This window comes from Aquarana catesbeiana, linkage group LG03 (genome assembly GCF_042186555.1).
Source record: "Aquarana catesbeiana isolate 2022-GZ linkage group LG03, ASM4218655v1, whole genome shotgun sequence".
Lineage (NCBI taxonomy): Eukaryota > Metazoa > Chordata > Amphibia > Anura > Ranidae > Aquarana > Aquarana catesbeiana.
In genome coordinates this window covers 74,423,823-74,446,590 of record NC_133326.1, presented here as the reverse complement: position 1 = coordinate 74,446,590, position 22,768 = coordinate 74,423,823, and the positions used below count along the sequence as shown (strand labels likewise).

The 22,768-nt window shown below is 42.1% G+C and overlaps 1 protein-coding gene across 9 annotated transcripts in view; it reads right to left on the bottom strand.

Annotated features, from left to right (window-relative positions):
* The window catches only part of DMXL2 (Dmx like 2), a 304,172-nt gene that overhangs the window by 146,544 nt on the left and 134,860 nt on the right, over nt 1-22,768 (bottom strand). For all 9 annotated transcript variants that reach the window (XM_073618681.1, XM_073618685.1, XM_073618686.1 and 6 more), the window contains 5 exons: nt 20,635-20,754; nt 15,003-15,230; nt 8,672-10,345; nt 6,790-6,900; nt 5,848-6,017 (listed from right to left, as the gene is read on the bottom strand). In XM_073618681.1, the coding sequence (XP_073474782.1) occupies nt 5,848-6,017; nt 6,790-6,900; nt 8,672-10,345; nt 15,003-15,230; nt 20,635-20,754 (2,303 nt within the window). The remainder of the gene's footprint in view (nt 1-5,847; nt 6,018-6,789; nt 6,901-8,671; nt 10,346-15,002; nt 15,231-20,634; nt 20,755-22,768) is intronic.

The window sequence follows — 22,768 nt, the reverse complement described above, 5'->3', positions numbered from 1 at the left end:
TTTTCTCTTTTATACTGGATGTGATCTAAACTGATCTGGCTGAGATTATAAGCGGCAGAGGTTTATCTGGACTATCAATGGGAGTACCTTATTACAGTTTAAGCACTGTTAGACCTCATATGTTTAGGGGACTAAGCATCTGATAAGCAATGGAATTGTGTGTTGGTGGAACACTGGCGCAATTGCATCGAGAGAAACACTGCATTTGTGTGTGCCAGCTTTGCATGCATTCACTGATTTCTATGGACAACTTTTTTGTTTTATTATTGAATGTTTTAACTTTTGATTGTTCACAATATTGTAGTTTCACCTGTAGAGTGCTTATCAATATCCTTTAATGATTTTTTACATGGATTGTTGTTTGAGTCGTGCAACATTATTGCACTAGTATGAGGTATTTGATTTAAAGAGAGCAACATTTTTTAATTTTATAATAACCTTTAGGTGCTTAGGGGCAGGGCACAAAGAAGGTAATACAATATCAAGTTGGAAGGCTGATGCCACCTTTGGGAGAAAGAAGAGTTTTGAACGTAAGACTACTTTATCCCTGTGAAGGACTCCTTACAAGACAGGGTCATTAAGAGTAATTTCCAAATGGACTAAAAGGGTGGTTTCTGCAGGGCAGAGAGGACCAGACTGGCATCCCAAGAATGCACAGGGTGCTGTAATAGGGTTGAGATCTGTGAGATGCCTTGAATAAAGGTTTTTACAAATGAGAGATAAGCCAAAGGCTTTTGGAATATGATGGACAAGGCCATGCAAGGTACTGAGTATTCTCTGGGATGGAAATGCCTGTTTTCACACCTGGTGAATAAGGAGCTCCAGGTGCAGAAGTAGATTTTTTTCAAAGTAACTTTTCTGGCCTTGAGCAATATGAGTGTGGCAGGGACAGACGTAGCTCTGTTCTGCAAGACATGGGCTTCAACAGTCATGCCATTAAAGCCAGTGACTGAGAAGCTTTGGGACAGCAGGTCTGTCTTGCTTTGTAGAGGCCATGGGTCTTCTCCCTGAAGTTTGAGTACATGTGTACACCAGGTTCTTCTAGGCCAGCTTGGTGCAATTAAGAATCACCAAACTCTTCTCTACCTTTATCTTGAGCAGCAGTCAAGGAAGAATCTGCACTGGATGGCATATATTAGCCTGAACAGAGTCCATGGGATTAGGAGTATTGGATCCCAGAGCTAGAGGATCCTTGATCCTGCCCACAAAAAAGGGTAACTTGTTAAACATGGAAGCCAGGATGCCCACACCTGGGGACCCTCATTTCTGACATAAGAGGTTTAAGATGTCAGGATGGAGAAACCACTCCGCTTAATCCAGGTGATGACTACTGAGGAAATCCACATTTCAATTGTTAATTCCCAGGATGTGAACAGCGAAGATAGATAGGCAGTGCTTTTCCATCCAGGAGATTAGATATACTTTCTTCAAGGCTGCCTGACTACTGGTTACCCTTCTGATAAATTATATAGGCCACTGGTGTGGCACTGCCTGATTGCACCCTTACTAGGTGTCCCTAGAGAAAGGTGTGTGTGTGTGTGTGTAGTGGCTCAGAACAATTTTTAATAGTCTGAGCTCCAAGATGTTGATTGGGAGCTGTTTCCTTAGGTTACCAGGTTCTGAGCTCAGTGAGAGATTGAAACCATCCTCCCAGCCTGCGAGCTGGCATGTGTTATCACCTTTCATGAAGGTGGAGGAAAGAACTTACCCATTACGGTAATCCACCAAGCTAGAGGATTCCTTGTTTGGCTAGAGGGTAGCATAGGGAAACCAATATATGGAGAGTGTTTGTTGAGAGAGAGACTTGTTTGGTGTAGGGAAAATGTTTGCCTGTGCTCTGTATAGGATGAGGCCTCTTCATTCTAGATGCAAGGTCGGCTGGAGGAAACACTTTTGTAAGAGGATTATTAATTCAAAAGCCTGAAGAATATGAATCCTTCAGAAGATGTCTAGCTGTCCAGTATTCTGGATGCCCTGAATTCATAAAAAAGGACAAGAAGCACCTTTGTGAATACTCAGGGTACAGAGCATAGGCGAAACAGCAGTGCGCCAAATTAGAATGGGTTGCCTCCTATTGCAGAGCTCAGAAACCACTGATGAGGTGGGCATCTTGAATGTCTATTAATATCAGCTCAGTATTCCCCTTGCTTCAGAGGGATAACTGACCTTGCTATTCTATGCAAAACTTGTGAATGCAAAAGGTACTTGTTTAGCGATTTTAGGTCCAGGTTTGGACGAATACCCCCATTAGGTTTTTAGGTTCTGGAACAGGTTTAAATAGAAGCCTTTGAACCTGTCCTCTAGAGCAGTGATCTCCAAACTGCAGCCCAGGGGCCAGATGTGGCTCTTTGCTTGCCTCTATTTGGCCCTTGAGACACTATTCCATCCACAACTGACACCAATGATGGGGAACCATTTGTCATGGTTATGCAGTAATCTTTCTCTGTCTGCTTACCTCTCCTCATGTGTTCAGACTAAGAGACAAGCCACTTTCACCAGGCCCTATCAGGGAACCCTATATTAACCTGTGCACTGCAAGCCAGCGGTGCTGATCAACCATTGTGTATTCATTGTGTGTTTGGCTTCATGTTTCCTGCTTGCCGTGTGCTCTTCGTTTGTCTCGGCTACCGACCTTAGCGTGTTCTCGACTATTCCTGTCTGCTCGTGACCCTGACCTTTTGGCGTGTCCCCGACTATCCCGGTTTGCCTGTGACCCTGAACCTTTGGCGTATACCTGTTGTCCCTGTCTGCTAGTCGCCCTGACCTCTGCCTTATCCCTTTACTATCCTTGTTGTTCCAGCCTGCTGCTTCCTTCTCCTGTAGTCTAACATGAGCTGTAAGACCCTGGGGGCCGCGACCTGGATCCAGACTGCAGCGCAGTCCATCCTCACTAGAGGCTCTGGTGAACACCTACTGGATCTGTGTTAGTGATCCAGTAGACCTACTTCCTGAACCTCCCTGGGTACTATCCGCAGCAGTCAGTCCTAGGGTCCACTATCTTAGCGGTGCACTTCCGATTCCTACGGAGTGCATCTGTCACCTGGTCTCAGGTGACTTGACACCATTCCTCTCCCTGACGCCAGTGGTAAGGCACAATTTCTCCAACAGACACCAATGATGGGGTGCTATCCCTCGCACTAATATCAACAATGGGGTAATATTATTATCACTATACCAATAATGGAGCACTATAACTTCCACTAAAAACAATGAAGGGACATTGTTTACTCTCACCGATGCTGGGACATTTCTACTCTCACTGGCCACAGTCTAGCCCCACTGAAGTCTAAAGGACAGGCAACTGGCCCTTTGTTTAGAAAGTTTAGAGACCCCTCCTCTAGAGGGACTGGAACAACCACTCTCAGTTACAAGACATGGTTCAGGGCAGTTTGTAAATCTGACTCGTCCGTGGGCAGATCTTGGTTGGTTTAAAAGAAGAACAGGATGAGGAGGTTTTTTTTACCCCTTTAAAACCATTATTGAACCCATAGGTCTTGGATGTCTGTGGCCCAGAGGAATGTAAACCAAGACTGGAATCCCCCTGAGACACCCCCCCCCCGCCCTTTGAGGCAGAAGCGGTAGGCTTTGTGTTCTCGACTGAAAGACAGCTGAATTTTGGCTTTGTAGATGAAGACTTAGGAGAGCGGTGTGGCATTCTGTGTTTTGAGGCGGCAGAGGGGGCTTTCCGCTTAAGGAGAAGCACCCGTTTCCAGTGACATCTTTTATGAATTATGTCAATCCCCAAGGTGGTGTTTTCCTTTACATGACATACAAGTGAGGTGTCTTTTATGGGCATCTTCAGCTGATTAGATTTTCAGCTATAAGATTCTGTGCATATGGACAGAAAAGAGCCATTAGGAAAATTGTTCTATGGCATCAACACAAAAAAGCAAGGCAGAAGGCAGTGTTTGTAAATTTTTCCCGCCAGAGTTCAGTCCTGAGAGACAGGATCCTGCTGATTGTTCATTACCCTACTCCAATTAGTTTCAGTAATCTTCCTCTTCTGATGTACCTGAGGAGCTGTCATAAGCACTCAACTATGCTTGCCTTTTCTGTACAACACCTCCATGCAGCTTTTATAAATAAAATACGATCTATTAAGAGATGCCGACGGACCTTTCAATCACCTGCTTGCCCTCCATTAATATGTAATTTTTCATTCACAGAAGCTGTAGTTAAGGCTGCTATGAATGGTGCACCTGCGCGTAAAGGGAGGGCATAGTTGGGCACACTATTTTTTTACTTTTTTTAAAAAGGTACTAAGGTAAACGTAGTATTTAGGACTGAGAGGGCAATCTACTAGTGGAACATTCTGCTTTTTTCTTTTTTTTTTTTTTTACTGTAAAAACCTCAGCAATGACTCTCGGAGTAAAAACCTTTTCAGAAGAAACCAAATGATCAAACTGCCCACACTATTTGTTCATGAATGGGGAATGTCTTTTTAGACTTTGCAGGTCTCTTAGTACCCAAAGGGGCCTGGCAAGACTGGGAAAAATCAAGTGTGACTATACCGAGGCTTTTGCACACAGCAGAAGTAAGCATATTCACATTGGAAAGCATACTGCATAAAGCCATAGCTTCTGGTGTATGAGTGGCTGAGGTGAGAAATCTTTTGCAGCCTCCTCCAACACTAACTCAGGGTCTTCAACGTTTTCCATGTCTATTACTTCTAAGGGAGGTAGTTCCACTTCCGACTAGAGCCTGGTGCTTTTGGGCTCTGGACAGTGATGGCTAAATTATGGCCGTTCGTGCCTAAGAAATTATGACATAGTTGCAGAGAAATCTGCTGCTGTTAGATTTTACTGTGGTTGTGCTGATTCAGATGCACTGTTTCTAGTGTATATTAGACGTTAGTGACGTTGATTGAAGTATCCAAAGTAAAAAATAACTAGTTAAGCATGACAATTCTCCATAAGGGAGAAGCAGCCCATCACCTATGGGACACTAGCAAAAAACAGAAGTCTCACAGAGTGGGGCAGGGCTAGAGGGGTACACCCACAGAAGGCATGTCACAAAAAGCTTTGCCAGTTTCCAATCGCCTGAAGGTAACAGCCTATAGCCCTGGGGCTATAAATATCCAGCCTGTGTCCTGTACTGTACAATAGGAGTTCACACTCTTTATGCAGCCCAGCTAATTTAACAAAGATTCTGAGAGATGCTAAAATGTAACCTGGGGACTCCTCAAAACACAAGCTGCATTTACTATAACAATGTAAGGAATTGCTTCTTTTTTCTGGACAATGGATTTATTACTAAGCCTAGCCATTTTTGTATCTTCTCAACTGTTTTTCTTTGATTTTTTTCCTTAAATTTCTCATTCCCATTTCTGACCCCTATTCATTCCCTGCACTCTCATTGATAGTTCCCAAAACACCCACTATTACCAAAGCCCTCCCTCCCCCATTTGGCTCTACAAACTATTTACCCAATCGAGATGAAGGCACCAAAATTGGCACCTGGAAAATAATTTGCTGTGCGCGCTTTGTCTATTAGAGCCATCCAGGGGCTCAGTTTAAAAGAATGAAAGAAGTGATGGAAGAAGTGATGAAAGAAGTGATGCAGCAAGAAGTCTTATCCTGACCCTTCACCGTTGACCAATAAGACAACTGGAGAAAATCGCAGCAACAATGCTACATCTGACCTTTGTTAACTAAAACCAGTGATAGTATTTTTACAGCTGTTGGCTGCAAACCCTCCAATGCATACCTGTGGCCACATGCATGGTCTTTGGACTACAGTTTGAAAACCACAGCTCTAAACTGTGGCACATTTAAGGTTTCGGATGCCATTTTACAAAATAACATACTTCAAAACAAGGTATAATGTAAGTAATAAGAAAATGCCTACCTTTTCTATGCATCTGCGGAGAGTGTTTATATTCCTCACCCACCAACCAATTCCCATTGCTCTAAGCTCAGACCACTGTGGATCACCTTTTTGAATAGCTGGAATCATGTTGATTAATTCTTCTTCGGCCTCCGAGTGAAAAGCCCATGCAAAGTGACATGTTGATAACCCTAAAACATTAATACAGTTGTTGTAGAAATGTTGAATAACTACTGGAGTCTTAGCTCTTACATTGGCAATACACAATATTTCCAAAGAAGTGTACCCTTATGATGGTCACACGCGTTTCAATTTTATTATCCAATCGATGTGCGATTTGATCAAATCAGAAATTGATTGAACAGCCATAAATTCCCTTCCGATCGATTTAGATTTTGTCTAGATCAGATTCAATCAACCCGAGTAATTGAGTCATATTGACCAGGGTTGAAAATTAATGTCATAAACTTGATTGTATTTAGATCGATCAGAATATGAGGTTGCAGAAACACAATGGATAGCTTGCGATCATAACTATCACTCAAATTATACTTCTCTGTGTGTGGCATATCGATGGATTGTGTTGTCAACTATCAATTATTTCTATTGGAATAGATTAATCATTTATCGAAGCATGTATGATCACCAATACAACAATAACAGTAAGCAGCTAATGTAAAAGATTTACTGATTGCTTAATATACATGGCTGATATATAACCATTACCATTTTTCTTAAACAAATGGGGACAATCTTACTATTGCCCTTGTGCTTAGTGTCATCAGAATCGATATAAAAGTCAAAAAAAGTTCTGGTGTTCTGATGATCAAGACAATGACCAATAGATTTACTTACTGACTGTTTGGGGGGGATGCCTTTTTGTGAGCTTGCTCAGTTAATCAACCTTATTCTAATAAAATATGCTTTGTATATAAAATTTAAATGTAGAGTGAAAATAAGCACCTTGATGAAGCAGCTGAATTCGATACAGTGGAGGCAGGGATGTTAGAAGACATGTGTGCAGTCGCATGGCCAACAAGTATCTTAAGCCACACTCATCAAGATTGTCCCCTCCTGCAAACAAAGATTTAGACCAAGTTATATAACAAATTAACTGCAACTTGAAAAGAATGGCAAAGGGAGGCAGAGATGTAGTGCTAAAACCTATCATTGCTAATTCAGTTTCCGCTTTTAGACATTTCATGCTACTATACTCATAATAGCAGACCTGCTGCTAGTTGATACAGTTTACAGTCCACCAGTGGTCTTTGTGTCAGTGTAAGAAAAAAGAATCCCGGCTATCATAAAATATATTAATATATGTAAGTCAAAACTTTTTTTCCTAGTTTTGATAAACTACTGAAGAATAAAAACCTGTGTCAGTTTTAAATGTTGTCTATGTCCTGGCTGGGAAACCTTTCCACATTTTTCATGGTGGCGCTTGTCACTGAGACAGATGGCAAACCCAAAATATAACTGAGGTCACCAGAACAAGATGATAAGGGAAACCTAATGGGGACACTTCGTCCAATGATAACCAAGAGGGGAGTTCTCTTCATACCATGTTGGGTCTGTGGGACAGGAAATAAAAGAACCCTCCCCAAAAGATCTAGGTTGTACATGGGCTGTGTCTGCTGCCCAAGACAAGATTCAGCCATGCCCTTCCTGTTGAATGATTGGGGAGAGACTTCGCACCAGGGAGGGCAAAGTCTAATCTTTATTCCTTGACTGCCCAAATCAAGATGGAGCACACAGCAGTTATGCTCAGGTTCGTTTTAAAAAGCACTTGATGTGGATCCTTGTCCCCATGAGGTAAAATGGTGATGGTGATCAGAGTATTAAGTAGGGTGCCATTTCTGTTTCTGAAAATGTTACTTCCATGCTTATCTTGCTTATATGAGTTACTGTTTTCTAAACCACTGACACAGAACAATTATAAAGACAAGGAATTCTGACACTGGTTGCTGTATGCTTGTCCTGGGTTTAAGTTAAAAGTACTTGAGCCAGAGAAATCTGGAAAATTGGCTTGTTTAGAATGAAGCCCGCATAATTCTCTGACAGGTCTACTTTCAGCCACCAGTACACAGATGTACGCTAGTCGCCAACTGTTGTGAGCCATGCTAGCACTTACAAGAACAGTGTATAAATATGCACACTCACGTACACTTGCCATGGTCCGCTCTTTACTAACAGTGATGGGTATATTAAGGGGGGCGGGAACTGAAACATTCACTCCCTGCCAGTTATACAGTAAACCTCTGACAAACCTGTGCTGATCAAAGAAAGGTTGCAATAAGAGACACATGAAGGTTTTCACTGCTGATCACTTGTTCTGGAAATGATGATTACTTGGCTACCTGCTGACTCTTTGGCATGAATATTTGCCCTCTCACTTCTCTCTTTCCCGACCTGCATAACAGTTAAGTCCAATTTTTAGAAGTTGGTCAGTAATGGTAGCCCCCATATTGCTCTTATGACAAATTTATTTAGCATCATAAATATCTGCCTCCCTCTGCTCATAACAATCAAGATGAAGTGAGAGAAAAAGGACTGTAAATTGTACCCAAGATCTTTGATGTGTGTGGTTAAAAAAAAAAATTAATAAAAGGCTAATCACATTTAACGAGAAATCTTCTAGTCACAAAGGATCTAAGGTGTCAGTCATTTACTTTTCTTTGTTTTGTTAGTATGAATTAGCGACGATTTTTATTATTTGTGTAATAAAATATTTTTTTTAAATCTTAATTTGTAAATATACTGTATATCTTAGAAATTGCATAGTCATCTACAAGACCATTCATGAATCCCTATTTATTGTGGTTATTCTGTGAAATGCGGTTATTACCTGAATAGTTGTTATCTCTGCTTTCACCAAGCTCTGTGCTGGTTATGGCCACTGTATCAGCAAGAGCCACCAGGAACATCTGCTCCAACCGTGTCAGGCCAGGTAAACTAGAGTGCATGAGATGGCTTGAGAGTACGCTGGCATGCTCGCGGCCAAAGTAAGCAGGGCCATACTGAGAAAGGTTGATCACTTTGGATTTACCTTCTCTTTTCTCAGTTTCAAACCCAATGAAGTCATCCGTTGTTACCTTCTGCACCTGGAACAAGTCAGAATACTGGTCACCGACTTTACTATCAAAACTAAGCTTTGAGGTCTGGGACATTTTTGTGGTTTCTTCAGGAGCAGAGTATCCTGTATCTTTATCTGCAGCAAGCAACGCATAGAGAGGTAATGGTGGTATGGAGTCGATCTCTGTGTAATCTCGTGTTCCATCTTTTCCAGTGATAATCATGTCCTTCGCCGTGCTGCCACTAACGCTAATTGTCCGTGACAGGTGGCGTTTTGGAGCTCCCTCATCTCCCGCGTCTAAATCTTTAACAATTGCCACCTCCCCAGCAATGCATTTGACTAAATGTGAAAGGATGGCTTTTGCTCTTCTAACTTTTCCCAAGTCCATGAGCTCTAGCAGTTGTGTTGGATGATACTGTGGAAGGGTTGGAGAAAGCACATGAGCAGCCTCAAAAAGCCCCCCATCTTGAATCACAGTAGGACTACCGAAGACATCATCTACAATAGCTGCTCCATCAATTACACTGGTCTTCTTAGAGATTTGGGCTGATTCAGACTGTGTTGCATTGTCTTCAGAGACCACAGTTTCACTGTTGCTAGACTTCAGGTTGTGTTTCCACTGGGCATATACATGCATTTCACAATCCATTCCAACAACTAAAATTCCATCTCTAACCCAGGACAAAGATACAGGCAATGAAGGTGTCCCATCTACAGATGACACCAAGTCAATTGATCTGAGTAGCACCCATTTGGATTTTATGCCTTGTTTTATACTACCACCTAGTGGTAAAGTGATGACAGCAATGCCATCCTTGCTGTTGGTCTGATCAGTAACAATACCCGAAAGTCGTCCATACATAAAAATATTAGAACCAACTCCGACTGTTAGTATATGAGAGCCATCCTCCTTTGAAACCCAATCCAAATGCACTAAATGCTTGATGTTGGGAACCAGATGTTTGTCTGTGTTTAAAAATACATCCGATTTAAAATAGACAAACAAATTGCTATCAACGCTCACATGAGGGTCAAGCATGCTGCCAACTCTTAACAAATCATCAAGATGAATGGTTTGTTCCAAGACCCATTCTGATCCTCCTGTGGATTCACATTCAAAGAGACACACATGCATAGAAAACTCTTTGGAGACATAGCCATTATGTTGAATAGGCTGCTTGTAAGCCACAGCAAGTCTTCCTGTATAAGAACAGCTCACTGCAACCGGCTTTCCTGCCACAGGTATGGTACTGCTGCTTTCCTCTCGCCCTTCATTCATCAATGACCATTCCCTCCAGTAAAAGCTTTGCTGTTCCTCGTTACTTACACAATCTTGAAATGTTTGAACATTGCATTTCCAGAATCGCACTTTGTTATCTGAGCACGTAGTAACTACTAAGTATGGTGCAAGGCACACTGGGTAAATTGAAGAAGAGCTGAGATGACCTGTGAGGACAAAAGAAAAAGAGCGTGGAGTGAGTTCTTATTTTATATTGTGAGAAACCATCGTATTATATGAGCTCATTTAAAAGATAACCAGAAGAGCAAAGATAAGGGTATTTTGGACATCGCTTTTAGGGGGCAGAGAACCCAGCACCAAGTTGTTTTCAGCAAGGGCGATCTGATGCTGAAAAGCCCTTGCACATCCCGACCCTTTACCTCACTCAACCCTTCGCTTTAACTCAAACTTAAAGGACGACTAAAAGCAAAATGTTTTCCATTTTGGATTGTGGAAGGGTAATACAAAAGTAATAACCCTTGTTAGGTTTCCTGCCCATCTGTTTCCCATTAGGTAGGTTTCCTTTCACTTCCTGTACCCTGGCAAAAACAGGACGTGAGAGGAGATCCCTCCAGAGTGAGGAAATCACTGGTTGTCACCAGAACTAGTGTTGCCATTAGAAATTTTTCCCTCTATTACTGTTCTGGGGACAACTCAAAATTTGTGATTTTCCTTTAATGTCACTCTCAGTGATAATGGTAAACATGACAAATAAAGAGAGTGAGTCTTCCTGATGAGAGCAGAAACTTCCTTAGTCGGGGAGTGTACCTCACATGGTGACACCATCGACAACCATTCAATAAAGACGCCAACACTCAGCCAATACACTTCACAATTTAAATGAGGTCATATTGCAGAAGCCAGAAGCTAATGTAGCCACTACATCTGCCACTGGTAAGCTACAATATAATAGGATTTTTGTCTAAATTCCCTTTCCTAGATTTACAGGACAAAGGAAGGTATTTGGGAAGGTAGGATCATGCTGCAGTGGATAAGGAAGAAGGGTGTAACGGTAAACTTACTTTGTAAGGATTCCCACACATCTACTTCCTTGAATTCTGTGACACATTCACTATGAGCTGTGGGTAGGCAATGCCGTGTCACACATTTCACAGAGCCTGCCCTAATTGAACTACAGAGGTTTTGAGAGAATGCGTTTCAGGAGGCAATAAATAAATCACTAGACAAGTACCATGGGATATGTAGTCCTTAGAAATCAAAAGTAAACAGCAGACAAACTGCAAAGCATGCAAGGAATCCAGGAAGTTGTGGCAAAATGACCAGCAGAATGGCAGCACTTAAAGCGTTTGTTAACCCAAAAAAAAAAAAAAAAGGATCCTGTCCCTTTAAAGCATGCTATACAGCACAGAGCTTGTGCTGTGTCATTTGGCCTCCTGTAACACCTGTAATACCTGGCTGATCCTGCCCGGCTGCTGAGTCCTGACACCGTGGTCCGTTTACGTGCCTCAGTCATCAGCAGCTCCTCTGTGCTCCTCCCCTCCCCCTCAGCTCCTGCTGCTCTCATAACTGTTAAAACTTTATAGAAGCCCCCTTTTGTCCTAATAACAAGTGCTCCTGTCTGTGTGCTTTATTAAAAAAAATGCCTACTTTTCCGGATTTTACAGCGGTACCCCATGATCACATGACCGGCCGGCTCGCTCTCTCTCCTCTCCTCTCCTCCTGGCTGATGTTATTAGGACACAGAGGGGCTTATATAAAGTTATATAAGTTATATAACGTTATATAAGTGGGTTAACAACCACTAACATTTGCAAGTAAGAGATTTTTCAAGTAAGATTACATTGGAACGTCAAAAAGGGGAATTTTGGCTCACCTGTAAATTTCTCATCTTGGAGTACATGACTTGATACACAGCAGTAGTCATAGACCATGGGTTAATATGCAGTGACCTGATTGGACACTGACACAATATTGTTTGGGCCATACCTAGTGCACACTCCTGTAACCCCAACCCACTCTTTGAGACTAGTATTTTGGCAAGCAATTAGGAGTGTTTACAAGAACATAGGGGATGGCATGTGCCCTGTACAGTTGTCATAAGAGGTTAAAGCAAGACTCAGTCGAGTGCTGCAACTCCGGTGACAGTGATCTGAGCTTATGGCATCAGGTTCCTTTAAGGAAACACTGCATGCAAACCCTACTGATGCTGTGGATGGATCTTAAGTCAGTCAGGCCCACAGTACTGATGACCTCAGAGCTTATGATCCACCATTACAAGCAGAAAGTATTGCCTCTAGGGGTACTCAACATCTGTGGAGCAGGAAGGGTTAGTAGCCAAATACACCATGTCACTGAAGGAAGCAGGGAGACCAAAGACATCTTGTAGATTACTGGGTATGTGCAGCCTGCACAGCTTGTGAGAAGTGCAAGCTGTTTCTGAGTGCCCTGAAAGTTGGTGCCCACATGTGCAGAAAGACCTGGGGAAAGGAGGCTGCACAGATCCAGTAGGGTGCTTGGTCTGTACAGCAGAAAACAGGGAAAAATTTAAACCAGGGGATGTGTGCCACCCACTGCTGCTGGGAATATCTGTTGCAGCCAGCTTTAACCCCAGGGCTCCACAATAAAAGCCAGAGAGCCCCACTCAATGTGGCTTTTGAAACTTCACTCCATAGAGCAGAAATAGGAAGAGATAGCCCGGTCATCATACACCTCCCCTGGACTGAGTGGTTAGAAGGTAAAAGCAGTCCACACCATAGTGGTTGATTTTCTACCAGGCTTCTCCTTTGCAGTGGGCACAAGCCTTCAGGATTCTTCAGAGGCAGGGGACCGCCAAAGTGATGAACCCACTCTGAACCTGTAATGCTCTCTGCAGCTTCCACTCATACTGAACCATTGGTACCAAGGAGTTGACGTCAAACACATGGTCCAGTGCATAGGGCATATTACAGGCTAGCTTGGCTTCTTATTTCCAATGCCAGGCCATGGATCTTTCTAAATAATAAAGGATCTTTACAAAAGTTAAAAAAGATTTGCTTCTCTCAAAGCTGAGAGGAGATGGTTGTCTAAGGACACTAGAAAAAAAAACTGAGGCTTGCTGAAAGTGGGAGGGGTTATGCAGGGCTGTCCTGAAAGCTTTGCCAGTGTTCAAACCCCTAAAGCTTCATGTACACGGGACATTTTTACAACCTCTCCTGAACAATTTAACTTGACAGATAGTAACCCAAAAGGCCTATAAACGCCTCTTAACGTCCGTTTAGCAGCAGCAGTGTACATGAGGCCTAAAAGAGGGAACACAACTCCAGCTAACACTTTATAGGCAGAATGCCGTTGGGTAATGCCGTTTAACCACTTACTGACCGGCTCCTGTACATATACGTCAGCACTTTGAAGATGGATATCTCGGTAACGGCAGCAGCTGCTGCCACAACCGAGGTATCCATCTTTTCAGGAGCCGGTTGTGCTTACGATAATGGTGGTCTCTGCGGCAGATTCGCCGCAAGATCACCGCTATCGGTGGCAGGAGAGGTGCCACCCCCTCCCACCGCTCTCCCGTGCCCTCCGCTGCTTACCAGAGCCGTCAGTAGAGGCGGAGGCGATCGGGACCTGTCATGTCTGTGGTATGGAGACGAGGGAGGGGAAGATGGCCCCCACCCGTCTCCATACCATAGGAGACGGGTGCATTTAAGTCCAAATATGAGATCTGAGGACTTTTTGACCCCAGATCTCATATTTAAGAGGACCTGTCATGCTTTTCTCTATTACAAGGGATGTTTACATCCCTTGTAATAGTAATAAAAGTGATACAATTTAAAAAAAAAAAAAAAAAAAAACAGTGAAAAAAATAAATAAAATAAAGTAAAATAAATAAGAAAAAAACATTTTTTTTAAAGCGCCCCATCCCGACAAGCTCGTGCGCAGAAGCGAACATATATGTGAGTAGCGCCCGCATATGAAAACGGTGGTCAAGCCACACATGTGAGGTATCACCGCGACCGGTAGAGCGAGAGCAATAATTCTAGCCCTAGACCTCCTCTGTAACTCAAAACATGCAACCTGTAGAATTTTTTAAACATCGCCTATGGAGATTTTTAAGGGTAAAAGTTTGACGCCATTCCACGAGCGGGCGCAATTTTGAATCGTGACATCTTGGGTATCAATTTACTTGGCATAACATTATCTTTCACAATATAAAAAAAAAAAAATGGGCTAACTTTACTGTTCTCTAATTTTTTTTATTCAAAAAAGAGAATTTTTTCCAAAAAAAGTGCGCTTGTAAGACTGCTGCGCAAATACAGTGTGAACAAAAAGTATTTCAATGACCGTCATTTTATTCTCTAGGGTGTTAGAAAAAAACAATATATAATGTTTGGGGGTTTTAAGTAATTTTCTAGCAAAAAAAACACTTTTAAACTTGTAAAACACCCAAATCTCAAAACAAGGCTAGTTCTTAAATGGTTAAAATTTTTGTTCTTGCTTTTAGATACACTTTTATTTTTAATGACCTACATACATATGACTTTAAAGTAGTAGTGCATGCACTACTTATAGAAACTTACTGCAATCACATTGCAACGCATACTTCTGTACCATGCAATCCGGTGTTTTCGACCTGCGTTTGGGGTGTCATTAACTTAATATTGACATGAGCTGCAGATCGCAACTTTAGTGCGTTTTGAAAACGGAGTGGGAACTTAGCAAGGAATGTGGGTTTCCCACACCACTTTCTGGTGTGAACCAACTGACCCCGAGTACAGAAAACCAAATACAAATAACTAAAACATTTTAACCCACTTATTGCATATGTTTCTAAAGCCAAGACTCTCTAATGTTTCACACAAAAAATAAAAATAAATGCAGCCTCACCTGCCGAGGGTGTTGCCCTTATTACTTCCACACCACTTGGTATATCCAGTGGCTGGCTATAAACAAGCTTGGAACTCAGAATCAGTTTGCTGGCAGTCTGAAGATTTGCAATTGATGCAGAGCGTGTCATGGGGCTGGTTCCAGGAGATGTCTCTGGAGATGACTCTGCATTTGTTTGCCCAGGAATGGTAAGCAGATTTTCGGATGGAGTTGCTTCGACAGGCTTTGCTGAAAATTTAAATGTTAAAGTGAAAAAAAGCTAGAGGTTGAGGGGATTTTTGCGGTACCAGTAAGTACAAGAAAAAATATGAATTAAAAGTAAGCAGTAAATTTTATTATTACAAAGTTAAAAAATACAGAATAAATGTTCACAATAATAACAAGTATATGGTGGTCATATTGATTGATAGGTTCAAAAGCAGAGATGAATACATTGCACACTAGCCCACACTAGGAAATCTATAAAATTGAAGAATTGTGCATTAAGAAATGCAAAAAGACCTTAAATGGATGTAAACCCGAAATTTTTTTTATTTTTTTTTTTTATATCATACTGTAGAGTATAAGATTTCCTATCATTTGAGCCCAGTCTTGCCACACAGAGTTAATCCATCTCTGAGCAATCCTCTTTTATTGTTCAGTAAGATAAAACTTGACAAACTGAGAAAAACTTTGTCAAATCCTCCCCCTTGCTGTGAGTGACAGGTGATTTACATCTCATGCACTAGCCTAAGACATGCATTATTTTTTAATTCCCTCCCCCACTCCTTTCTTCAGCAGCTCTGCAAGGATTGGCTGTTCCACACCTCACCATGATTTGGCATGCTGAAGTCATGTGGTTACTTTCCTATCTTTTCCCTGGATGTTAGAGATCATAGCAGAAGTTCAGCAGAAGTTCAGTTTTAGAAATACACAGAAGAAATGCGTATTGACAAGGGAGTGTAGAGGTGGGCGGGGAGTCTACTGACATCACAACTCCACCCACCGAGCTCCAGACAACAGACCCACCCACAGAATCTGCCGTTGTTCTGGTCTAATAACAGACAGAGGGGAGACATTTGACAGGTAAAGATACATGCAGGAGGCATGTATATCCTTATAGATAACCCCTATGGCAGTAGTTTAGAAAGGATGACATTGGGTTTACATCCACTTTAACTGAAAATCCAGTAATCTCTCAATGTAGAAGATATCCATATACTATATACGATCAGAACTTGAAACTTACATTTTCAGGTATGCACAAGACTACTGCAATGTTTATTTCCTCCAATGTTTCCTGCATCCTTTTAAAAGTATGTACATGGGCTAGGACTGGCCATAGAAGATAATGGAGCAGAGCTTTACTAGGAAAGACACCGCTGTATCTAAAAGTAGTACTTGAATGAGAAATGCAATATGGAACATCTGCTTTCATTTTACTACTAATGCATCGTTCATGTAAAATAACTTTTCTCCTCTATGGTTGGTCTTCTCCATACCAGTACACTCTCTGGCAGCAGGTCTGAATAAACAGTATCTTTAACCGTGTCTCCTCTTGATATTTAAAGAGTAACTCCACTTTTGTTGATAAAAAAAAAAAAAAAAAAAACACTCCCCTCTGGGTGATCTATGTACATTGCAAGGATTTTAACAAACTTTGTTACAGATTTCTACCTTTTGTTATTCTGAAGAAATCACTGTTTGTTCCTCTGTGCCCCTGTGCTAAGTGATTCTAATGGGAATGGTGTCATAATTATCAATCAGCTGCAGGGCACTAATGAGGAAATTTGCAGGGTCTGCATCCCTTTAGCCGTGATTTCCTATTGGGAGTATCTCACCAAATATGACATTTTTGTTGCAGGGGATGCCTGAAATCTGACCTGCATCTTAGTGCAGACTTCTGGGAAGATCAGTGAACCAATCACATAAGCAGGAAATTATGTTTCTGGGGGGGCGTTCTGTACACATTCTGTGTACAGAACACCTCCAGGTAGCCATATTGTATTGCATTTTCAGAAAATTACAGAGCTGCAAATTGAAAAGGAAAGGGAATTTTTAATAACATTGAATTACAATAAGACTTGTGTCACAATTGTATATGCTATATTATTTTTTTCTTTATTTGCTATTTTTTTTACCCACAAAAGTGGAGTTACCCTTTAAAAGCCAGCATGTCCCCCTTTTTCAAAATCTTCATCCTGTTCTATGATCCCACATGGGATCCTCCCTCAACATCTCCACACGTCCCCAAATTACTGAATCCGTGGAAATTTTCCAGACGTTATGACCCCTTAGAAAGTTTACGCCTATCCATCAAATACTTGATTATTTGGAATGATGTATGCAATTATTAGTGATCCTCTTACAGAGACTGTTTTAATCTTAGGAAAGGATAGATACAAAAATTCAAGTTAGACTTACCAGTAACTTGTTTTCCACAAGTCTTTCAGGACAGCACCTGAGAAATCGTGACTCCACCCACTGGACCACAGGAAACACCTCCTTCCTCCAGATCTTTAAAGGGAGGCAACTCCCTACCACACATCAGTTGTAGAAGAGAACCTCCGGTCCCGTGGGACACAAACACATATGTTAGTCACAGCTTAGTACATAGAAACGAATAGGGCGGGTCGTTGCTGTCCTGAAAGACTTATGGAAAACAAGTTACCGGTAAGTCTTACTTGAATTTTCCCAAAGCGTCTTTCAGGACAGCACCTGAGAGGATAACAGAGACTTACCCACTTAGGGTGGGACAACAGCCTGCAGGACCTTCCTGCCAAATGCCTGATCGCTGGCAGATGTGAGGTCCAACCTGTAATGTCGCACAAAGGTGCGAAAACTTGACCATGTTGCCGCCTTGCAAATTTGTTCAGGGGTGGCACCAGCTCTTTTTGCCCAAGTGGCCGCAAGCGCTCTGGTTGAGTGTGCACAAATTCCAGCTGGCGGAGACAAACCTGCATGAGCGTATGCCTCCAGGATGGATCATTTCAGCCAACTGGCTAATGATCCTTTAGAAACCTGGCAACCTCTCTTGTTGCCCAAAAAAAAAGGACAAAAAACGAATCTAAGTCTAAAGTCCTTTGTTATTTCTAGATAACATAACAAAATCCTTTTGACGTCCAACATACGAAAAAAAGTCTCCTTCTCCTCTGATGGGTTAGCACAGAAGGTTGGGAGCACAATGTCCTGTGAACGATTATGCATTGAGGCTACCTTAGGTAAGAATTTTGGGTCTGTCCTAAGGAGAACTATCAGGAAACACAGAGATAAGGTTTCCTAATTGACAGAGCGTGTAGCTCACTGATCCTGCGTGCCGAAGTAATGGCGATCAGGAACACAGCTTTAGGAGTGAGACATTTGAGTGATGCTGCATCCAGAGGTTCCAAAGGACTTTTTGCTAGGAATTGCAGGACTACCGACATGTCCCATTTTGGGAAACCCTTAACTGCCACTGGCCTTGATCAAGAGCTTTAAAAAAATAATCTGACTACCAGCGGTTCAGGGGCCACAGATTTCTCTAAAAAAAAACTGCTAGTGCAGCAACCTGTACCTTCAAGGTTTTGCCTGCTAGTCCCCTATCTGCCCCATCCTGTAAAAACTCCAAGATGGAAGCAAGGCTCCTTGGGTAGATGAATTGCACCATGAGTTATAGACCTTCCAGACCTTAGTATAGAAGGCTCGTTACAGAAAGTGAACCCTGAGAGGACTCTGATGTGGAGGGCTGACTCACAGCCGGATTAACCAATGAGTCACAGAATGAATAAATCATGGCATAAAGTTCCTTCTTTACAGAGGCAACTAAGTCATCACACACAGAAGCAGATTCCTCTTTTACTAAAGAAGTAATACAAGTACTGCATAGGGCTTTTTTTCCAATTTTCTCCCATCTTGGCCTTGTATGAGGGGCATTTCTTTTTTCCCGGGTCAGAGCTTTTGGCCTGAGAGAGAAAATACAAAACGGAAAAAAAAAACAGGGGACCCTTGGTGAGACCCAGTCTCTGCCTGTGGACCACCCCATAAGGTGCACTAAGAGGGGAAGAAACACAGCCTCCAGTGCCTAGACAGGCCCCCCACCAGGCGGAAAAGAAATAGAAGACCGGAACCCCAGGAAAGGAAACAGGCAGACTTAGTTAACTGCCCCCTACCTGAGCCTTGCTGGTGCCTGTGCCTGTCCCTACCACTGCAGACGCCATGTCCTCCTTATCAGATGTGCAGAGTTCCACTTGTGGCTTCACACGCCGCTTCCGGACTCCCATAGTGCCACTGCACCAGACCGGAAATAGGCGCCGATGTAGAGACCCTGGTAAGGTAGGAGGGCTGGGGTCTTAAAAATAAGGAGTAAAAAAGTGAGGAAACCCCTGTTTTAGGACCGCCCTAGGAGATCATAGCTCCCCCACCAAAGATGTTCCCTCCGGGCCGAAGGAAACACAAAAACTGATATGTGGTAGGGAGTTGCCTCCCTTTAAAGATATGGAGGAAGGAGGTGTTTCCTGTGGTCCAGTGGGTGGAGTCACGATCTCTAAGGTGCTGTCTTGAAAGACGCTTTGGGAAATTGAGGTTTAGAGGACATGTGTGTATCATCTGCTTCTCAATAATGGGATCCAATAGTTTTGTGTTAGAGCTTTTTGTCAGTAATGACTGTAAACACACTTGTCTGACTATATAATGCCTGTGCGCCAGACGTGACGCCATTAGCCCGCGTCTGTGAGACTGATTCAGCCACACGAGGATGCCAGGCATGGAGAGAGGCCTACCACACTCCCCACGTGCCAGCAATGGCGGGAATCAAGAGGGAATGACCCAGGAAAAGCAGGATACCCCCTCCATGAGAGACCAGCCTGCAGTCGGCACGCTACCACCAGGGATGGACTCCTCTGAGCCCACATCCTCCTGCAACCAAGAAGGCACCTTAAACTGAAGGTACAAACAGGGAGATAAGAAGGGGTCCCTTCTTACTCATCCATGAGTCCCTAGCAGAGGGGCCCAGGATGACCCAAGCCAACCAGCTCCCCAGAAGCACTGCCCCCATTAGAGGGACCTTGCCGCTGGCAGGCCCCTGCTACCTAGCATGTAGGCCAGACAAAATAATAAACAACTTGCTTGAAGTTCCTGTCTGGTCGAAGGAAACACATAATACTGAGGGATGCACCCCCCATGCTGGGCATGCACATCTAACAGATGCCAGGAATGCGGATCACACTATGTATTCTCAGACTTGCTTATGCTCAGGGGTAGAAAATAACAGCTTAAAAAAATCATTATTTTACTGGAACAGCATACATGTTTTCTAGCGTTTTTATTCCAAATTGTTACTTATGAGGAGGGGAACATCATTACCTGTACAAAAATATAAACTGTATAAATGGCTCTGTTTAAAACCATTAAGAACAAATATTTCAGTTTAGAGTTTAATGAGTTGCATCAGTCAATTGCTTATTACATCTCTCTGGGATTCTGGTGGCAAATTTCAGCATGCACATTCCTGAGTCTATTGATCCGCAGTAGCCATTACAAGGAAAACTCTTATATATATTTTTTTATATTTTACTACAGTATAGTAAGATGGGCAAAGTTCTATGACGTTGAAAGGGCACAGCAACAAGGAAGATAATTTTAAAATACCCACCTTGGGCTTTAGGCTGGTACTTACCAACACATGCTTGAACAGACTTTAAATGAAGATGCCACATGTTTAGGACTGAACGGTTGTGTGCATCTTTTTCTATTACAACAAGGTAGAACTTTTCTGAAAAGGGTGGCGGACGGTAACCTGTTTAGAAGCAATAATAAATTCAATTTGTTATGCTTATTTATGAACACAGCCTAACATAACTGAAAGGTGATCCTTCACAGGAGGAAGTACATTATTCTACATACATGGTTTAAAAAAAAAAAAAAAAACACAGAAAATTACTGTATTTTTAATCACCGAAGTTTTTATTTTGTGTTAGTCAATTTTCTAAATTTGTAGCGCTTAAATATTGTAGGCTTACTTTAGCTCACTATTTGCACTAAGTATCTCAAGGTAGCCGAGAATTAGGTGTCCTTTTATGAAACTGAGATCAGCGGCGATCCCGAGTCTCACCGCTGATCTCAGCGCTTTACCAGTTTATGAAACTGAGATAATCAGCGGAGAACATGTTCTCCGCTGATTATCTCAGCACAGTGAGAATTTGTAACTGACTTCACAGAAACGGCCAGTTTATGAAGGTTCGATCTCCGCACCTCACTGGCGATCTGTGGCAGAATTCTCACTTTCTGATTCACCATTTCAGAAGTGGAGAATCAGAGTGAGAAGCCTGAAACTAGCTGATATTCTGGAGAAAGAAAGAAGTCTTTTGACTTCTTTCTTTCACCAAACAGTCAGAGCACACCTTCCCCACCATTACACACCCCAAAACCAGCAGGATAGGAATTTATAGTATATATATATATATAGATATATGTATATATATACATATATACATACATATATCTATATATATATATCTATATATATATATATATATATATATATATATATATATATATATACACATATATATATATATAGATATATATACATATATCTATATATATATATATATATATATATACATATATCTATATATATATAGCATATATATATATATATATATATATATATATATATATATATATATATATATAGCTATATATATATATGTATCTATATATAGCTATATATATATATCTATATATGTATCTATATATAGATATATATATATATTTTTTTAGATGTTCACGTCTCTGGCTGGGTTCACACTTGTGCGATGCGTGAACCAGCGTGATTCCTGTGCGGGTTTTCACATCGCACCTACATTGACATCTGCGCACCACTGCGGGTGTCAATGTAAAGTTAATGACACCCCCAGATCATTTCACAGATCGCAGTGCGAACTATGTAATGGTGCAGGAATCGGATCGCATGGGTGTTCACACCCATGCGATCCGATTCCAGTGCGGACTAAATAAAGGGTCCTGTACCATTTTGGTGCAAATGCAATATGATTTAGGGCCAGTTCCCACTGCTGCGGTGTCCGAGATCGGATGTGATTCGCACCGCAGTGCAAAATCACATCCGATCTCTGTGCGATGTGATTTCAGCCATACAGATAGTATTGCTAAATTTGCATTGCCCTCGGACCAAACTCTTACAGGACCCTTTTTTTGGTCCACAGCAGAATCGGATTGCATGGGTGTTCACACCCATGCGATTCGATTACTGTCCGAGTTTGCAGATCGCACTGCGATATGCGAACTGATTTGGGGGTGTTAACTTTTAGGCCCAGTTCACACTTGTGCGATGCCGGACATCGCACAAGCATCGCATGTTATTTGCAGCACACTGCCATTCACATTACATGCGATGTCTGTGCGGTGCGATATCAGCTGTACAGATAGTATGGCTGATATCGCACCGCATTCGGTGCAAAACACGCACAGGACCCTTTTTTCTGTTCGGACCAGAATCGGATCGCATGTGTGTTCACACATATGCGATCCGATTCATGTCTGAACTGTCAGTTCGCAGTGCGATATGCAAGCTGATCTGGGGGTGTCCTTAACAATGTATTGACACTCCCCAGCGATTCGCATATGGCAGTGTGAACTGACATGCGAGTCGGTGAGATGCGGGAACCCGCAGTGGATTCGCAGTGTTCTCGCATCGCACCAGTTTATCAATTTTTATGTTTATCTATAATGAAATATATTTTATTTTAATTTATTAATAAATATTTATACTTGTATACTTTATTAAAATT